Source organism: Montipora capricornis, chromosome 1 (assembly GCF_036669925.1).
Source record: "Montipora capricornis isolate CH-2021 chromosome 1, ASM3666992v2, whole genome shotgun sequence".
Classification (NCBI taxonomy): Eukaryota; Metazoa; Cnidaria; class Anthozoa; order Scleractinia; family Acroporidae; genus Montipora; species Montipora capricornis.
The window spans coordinates 27,205,532-27,212,016 of record NC_090883.1 but is presented as its reverse complement, the minus strand read 5'-3'; the positions used below and the strand labels follow the sequence as shown (position 1 = coordinate 27,212,016).

The following is a 6,485-nucleotide window of genomic DNA, read 5'->3' as shown; positions in this document are numbered from 1 at the left end:
AACGTCTCCCAAAAGGGTAACAGGAAACTGAGAGCATTCATTAACAGTGAATGGTACCATGAATAGGTTAAAGCACTTTTCATTAATCATTTGGGAGTTTAACCAACCAGAATGAATGTTGCATGGTAAAAAGCAATCAAGTTAACTCATTTTCATGTATAAGAGAATATCAGCCGAAAATGATTTACTCTGCAACAAAATGGTGAATGGCATCACAAAAAGGGAACTGCCCCTTTGTTATGACTTTCAAACCTATTTGGTCTTTGTAGGAATGGATGCAAATGAGATAAATCAAAGACCAAACCCACAGTTGCCTGCAGTGTCTAAATATAAGAAGAAAGAGGGGAAAAGAAAGGATAAGAAAGTTTCTGGAACATCTAGAGAGGAACCTTCTTTGTGTGCATATGGAGGTAGGAGAAGTATTTTAGCAGTGCCAGTGTGAGCTAGCTGTTTCAGAGAAACTGTCTCTTTGTCAATAATCTTTCTACCAGCGTACGTCATATGGTCAGTTACACCGTGAACCGGTGTATTTCCCACAAAGTTTGCCATGTGCAATTTAAGCCTCCTGCAAGACATACAAGCATTTTAGTGATGGGAGGAAGGAGGAAATTAACTTATAGTAATGTTCAGTTGTACTGAGATTTTTGGGTGCAAAACGTGGAACAGCTTTATAGTTCTTGCCAGCTATACATATTTTGAGCAACTAGAGTGATGGGCACTGTGTTGAGGTTTCAGGAAGCATGAAACTATAATCATGGACAAATTCCATTGGGACACTACAACGTGCCCTATTGTCTCTCTTTACTATTTCAATTCCCCCCCCCTCCCCTCCCCTCCCCCAGCCAATGTTGGCCCCAAACGAGGTCATGTCATAAGGACTACTTGACTGCACTGAGGACATTCATGTGACATTGACTAAGGGGGAAGGGGGAGTATTAAAAGGCCAGTTTTGCCGTGAAATATATATTTTGCATCACATATTTGCCTAAAAAAGGTTCATGTCTCCTTATCAATATTATTTGTCAAGGATTATATCTTGATTTACACCTCTGATTTCTAATGGTTAATATAGCATGAGGTATGAAAGGCGAAGCAATGTTGAGATTAAGCTGACTTGAACACGCCTGAATAGATTATCATGAGCAGAGCTAAGGTTAAAAGGATCATTCTTCCTTAGGTACCACAATTTTGAGTTTTTGTCAAAAACGTATTAAATTACTGTAGAACAAAAGCTTGGAGAGCTGATCTTCTTACAAAGAAAGGTATCTTTGGAATTTGGTTTATTCCAACAGCAAGTGATAAAGCTTAAGGTACACCAAATAAAATAATCGACAAGACAGCCAAAAAGAAAATTCACAATTGTAGGTGATGGTTTCAATGCCTGACAGCCACTGTGTCTAGGACTGTCGAACTTGTCAAAATCGTCTTTTCTTTCTAATTCTTGGTACCTCGGTTGTGTTCACTTGGCATTAAATTTGCTTTGTAGAGAATTTCCAGGATTCTTACAATGGGACTTTTTTGTGAAGCCAGTGAAATGGAAATACTTTTGCCCTTTTTTGTTGCATTATCAATTTTGAAATTTTCACAAATTCTTATTGAGCCTACATTGAACGTGGTCAACAGTGATACATTTTTAAGTTTACCTGAGATGGCTTACAATATTCAGCATTTTTTGCAGTTCATTTATTTTTTATTAAGGTATATACATGTACTAGAGTCACTTTTAGTTTGCAGTCTTAAAAGTATTGCGCCTCAGTGTTTGTATGAACTGATCTGTTCCAATCAAAACTGCATTTACATAATTATAACCTCATGAACCCGTTCCTTTCCCTCTCAACACGCACTAATCAAGTTTTTATCTTTGTGTTGAGCAAGAGGAATGTGCATGCACAATGGCAAGGTTTCTGGTTTTCATCGATTTTTCTTATGGTTAACAAACTTATACTGAAAATAATCAGTTGATTCTGATTGGACAATTTTATCCGAAATTGTACTCCGCAGAGTCCCAATTAGGGTACTATGGTACCCACACATTACTGTATAACTTAAAGTACAAGTATAAAAAAGACTGGCATTACTTTTGTTATTTTTAAAGAAGACCACCCAGAAAGACTAATGCAAAACATTAATTTTGTCCTACTATGGTTGTCATTAATTAATTTTGATCACCATAGATTTACAATCTTATTTTCAGACAACTTTATCAAGCTGCGTATCGATGTATCAGACTTAACTAAAGAACAAGAGGAAAAAGTCTTTAACTTTTTAGCACCTCAAGTCCAAACGTTTGTGAAATGCCATGACTATTCCTCAAATAAACAGAAAGGAGTGAGAGCCTTGACTAAATTTATCACAAAGGCCTACAAGGTATCCTTCGAAGCTCTCAACATAGGCTCTCTTGAAATCATTGTGGATTGCCCTACCTTAAGAAGTCTTGAACATCTGTGGAATGATTATCTCTCTGGTCACCTCGATAAAGTGGCAGAGCGATACCTTGTGACAGATGAATTGAAGAAGAAAGTTGCCGTGAAGACAATAAATCTGAAAACAAACATAGACGAGGAAAACTACATGGCCTGCAGCAAATTTCTTACCAAAATACCAGGTGCTTGTTCATGTAAATATTACATTGTGACTAAACAAACAATAGACTTTTTTCGGTTATGCTTGGGAAGTGCCCTGTACGGGTAAGAGCTGGATATTAGCCCTTTAGTGTAAAGAGTCTGCACTGTACATGCATACTATTTGTTTGTACAAATACGTACTTTATTAGATAATGCAGTACTTAGTGCTTATAGATCGTTCAGTAGAGCTGGTCAAGAGAAAGCGAAGATGATCTAAAGTTTTTGCTATCCTAACTGTTTTAATTTCCTTGTGCCACACTAGTTTTCCCAGTACATTGCTCCAGCTGTGCCCTTTCATGAGTAAGTGAGGGCCTTATAGAAAAGTTGCACAAGCAACAAAGTGAATGTTCACGACACAGGAAATTTAACCCTGAAAAGTTAACTAACAACTCCCTCTAATCCACGTGGTGGCATGTCTTCGTTTTCAGTAGAAGCAGACTGTGTTTCTATACCAGATTTACTTGATCTGGAAGCGAGCACAAGTGAGATGAACACGCTTGCAAATTACACGACTGTAAGTTCCTTGCATTATTTGATAACAGGAAGTAGTAAAAAATTAAATGCATTTCTAAAATAACATGGGTGCGCATCCGAACAAAAATACAGGTAATGTTCAAAAATACAAAAGATTTAGAATGAAAAAAAGAGCCCGACCAGTGCAGGACGCTTTCTTAACTGGTTTATTATTGTGTTAAAATCTTACTTGTATAAGTGGTGTAACAAACTGGTAGAGTCTTGCAGTTCCCATAATTTGTAGGTTTGCCTTGATATGCAAGTGTTTCTATCCCTGATAGAGATACATTTCTTTAAGTTCCGAAAGGACAGTAATTATTTTGGGAACAGTTCTTCATTGGCATTCACTTCCGTTCCAGGGTCTTGTAATGCTATTACATGTAAATGAATATAAAATCAATTCTGATTTCTGGCATTTCCTCCCTAGTCTCAATTCTTTAAGATTTGTAACTTCAGAAGGGTTTTTCCCAAGTAAATCAACCGTGTTTCAATTGTCCCACTTCAGCTCTCAAGATAAGCTCCCATATTCAACTCTCCTGTACTGTAGCTAAATACGTAGTGGAGCATTTGAACCGATGAACAGAAGAAAAACTTAGAGGTTCAACTCCAGTTAGGAACACTACAAATCTTCCATGCATGCCCAAGACTACAATCACACGGTACTGAAGAAACAGATTAAAGTTTAACCTTTGTCAGTGGTTTTACCTTCTGTTCATGCGCAGAGCGCCACTTTATGAAACCCAAAATGACTTTTTCCAGGTGAGTTACCTCGTATCCATGCAACCATGCCTTAACCGGCGCATGTGATCACCTTGACCGTCTAGACTTTTGCATGGAAACATGAAATCTAGACCGTACCAGCTAAAAATTCCTCCCCCGATTTTGGCGTTCAAATTTTCGTACGTTTAGCGTCGCTTCATGCTACAGAAACAGGGATAAGCTCCGGCATAATGGGCCACTTGGCTCGTAAGCAGACTTTACCTTTTAACTTTTTACCAACCGTCGTCTTTTGCCCTTCAAAAAAGCCTTTAGCAATCTAATTTTATGCAGAAGGAAAGCAAAAAGTCTTATTCCAAACGGAGGGCTAAGAATCTTCTGGAAAAGGATTAGCTAAATCTGGCTCGGAACAACTGGGCCCTGGTGTCCCCTAAGACTAAACTTTAGCATCTCGACTATAGTTATTTCATTCATTCACTCATTCATTCATTCATTCATTCATTCATTCATTCATTCATTCATTCATTCATTCATTCATTCATTCATTCATTCATTCATTCATTCATTCATTCATTCATTCATTCATTCATTCATTCATTCATTCATTCATTCATTCATTCATTTATGACATACCAACTTTCTCTTCTTTTTGATGATAACTCTAAATGTCTTGACATAAGTAGTTTTCTTACTAAAACGATGATAACGACAAAGCTGAGGAGGACCCTAATGATTTGTACAAGTGATCCTTTATTGGCAAAGTAGAATACTGAAAGTAGTGGATCAGGAGAAGCAGCAGGGGCTGTAGTTCTACCCCCTCCCCCTTAAAGTTTTTTCTCTGAAACAAAAATGTTAAGGCTACATTCCCCACATTTCAAAAATATTGCAGCACAGGCTTTTGACAAGTCGTTTCGTAGAGATTCAAGAGCAAAATAGTATGTTTTAGGACTTTTTAAACAGTTGACGAATTCCATAGTAAATTCAGGATCAAGATAAATTATCTACATTACTTTCAGCTGATTGCTGCTATTCCACCCGATTTAAAACAGAAAGCTAAAACCTATGCAACTCCCTCAGTCGACTCACTAGAATCAACCAATATTAATCCCTTATCATCCCTAGACTTAACCAGTATGCGTTGCAAACATTGCTGTAATGTTATCGAACCAACAGGTGTCAGGAAATGGAGAGAGAATTTTCCGCTAGATTTTGAAAATTGGCAGACGAAATTCTCTTTTATTTACCGATCATCTAAAGACAATAAATTGAGACAGTTTGAAGTCATGGATGGCATTCCTTGTGTCTTTATATTTATATTTTCGTTTGTCATCAGGCCAAGGACCAGGACACAAGCTGTACTATGAGAATAGAAAAGGCCAAATAAGTTTACGATGAAAAAATACTGTTTTTAGCAACATTAGTCTGTAAACAAAGTGACTTTTTGCCAAGAATATAATCACCTTACTTTTGACAGTGTTCAAATTCTCAGCTAAACTGAAACTTAAGAGAATGTTAGTGTGTGGAAATCAGTCCCTTCATTGCAGACTCCCCGGCACGACAGCTTAAAAGTAACTTTTGTCGTTTTAGCCTGTTACAAGGAAGACTGTTCTTTGTAAAGTATTCCAAGCTGTTTCTTGTAATCTTCATCAAGTGCTTTTTTATTTTACATTCTTGCACTGTCTGAGGATTTGAATTGTAAACTGGTACATGTGGACTTTTATCACGTAGTCTTTATGAAAAATTCATGTACTTTGCAAGAATATTAGACAAAACAATACCGCAGGTAACTTTGTTTGCTTCAGTGGTTTTTTGCTCCCCACATTTGTGGGGTGTCTCTTTTCCAAATAAAGGGTCCACGGGTGTCCAATATGTCGAGATATAGGAGGGAGAACCACTACCATATGTTAAGTTTGTAATTTTTTTTCACTAGGTACCTCGAAGTGCTCTTCACAGGGCGTCAATCAATGGAGAATATGAGGAGGTCAACACGCATCTGAAGAATGGTGCAAATGTTGATGAAATAGATCAGGTTTCTTCAAGAGATTTGTACTAGTATCTTATTTTCAGTGAGATTTCTGCATAACTCACTGAATAAATATAACATCTAGCCCAAGTTTGCTTAGCCCTTTGTGCGTGGGCTAGAACGTACATACATGTATTCATTGCAGACGGTCAGGAAGAGCAACACTTGGCAGTATTAAAACTTACAATCCATGGCCCTGATCTTCCTTTAATTTTCACACCAGTTTGCTAGTGAGATCATAATAAAGGAATGTGGGTGAAGCCCAAATTGCTTTCTCTTCGCAATGTTGCTTTGTATCACTTTCAGCCAGTGCTGAACATCAGAATTTATATCTTGTTTTATATTTTTTTTCCTTTCCCCAGTTTTTGTTAACACCGCTACACCTTGCCTGTTGGTATGGACATGAATGTGTTGTCAAGCTCTTGCTAGATCATAATGCAGATGTCAATGCCTTAGACAGGGTAAGAAGGAAGAGAACAGTTGACTCCCAGTTGATGTTCGTCTTAGGTTAATACTACTACTGTTCACTCAGTGCCACAATGACACATGAGAACGTTATTTTAAGTATAAAAATTGCTGTTGTATTTTTGATCATTAGCAGCAGTCAA

At 37.4% G+C, this 6,485-nt stretch overlaps 1 protein-coding gene across 1 annotated transcript in view; it reads left to right on the top strand.

The window, feature by feature from the left end:
* The first annotated feature begins 271 nt into the window (after positions 1-271).
* LOC138013815 (ankyrin-1-like) overlaps positions 272-6,485 on the top strand; it is a 15,401-nt gene continuing 9,187 nt past the window's right edge. Inside the window, exons 1-5 of the mRNA XM_068860870.1 lie at positions 272-410; positions 2,195-2,617; positions 3,053-3,138; positions 5,785-5,857; positions 6,184-6,338. Coding sequence (XP_068716971.1) covers positions 272-410; positions 2,195-2,617; positions 3,053-3,138; positions 5,785-5,857; positions 6,184-6,338 — 876 coding nt within the window. The remainder of the gene's footprint in view (positions 411-2,194; positions 2,618-3,052; positions 3,139-5,784; positions 5,858-6,183; positions 6,339-6,485) is intronic.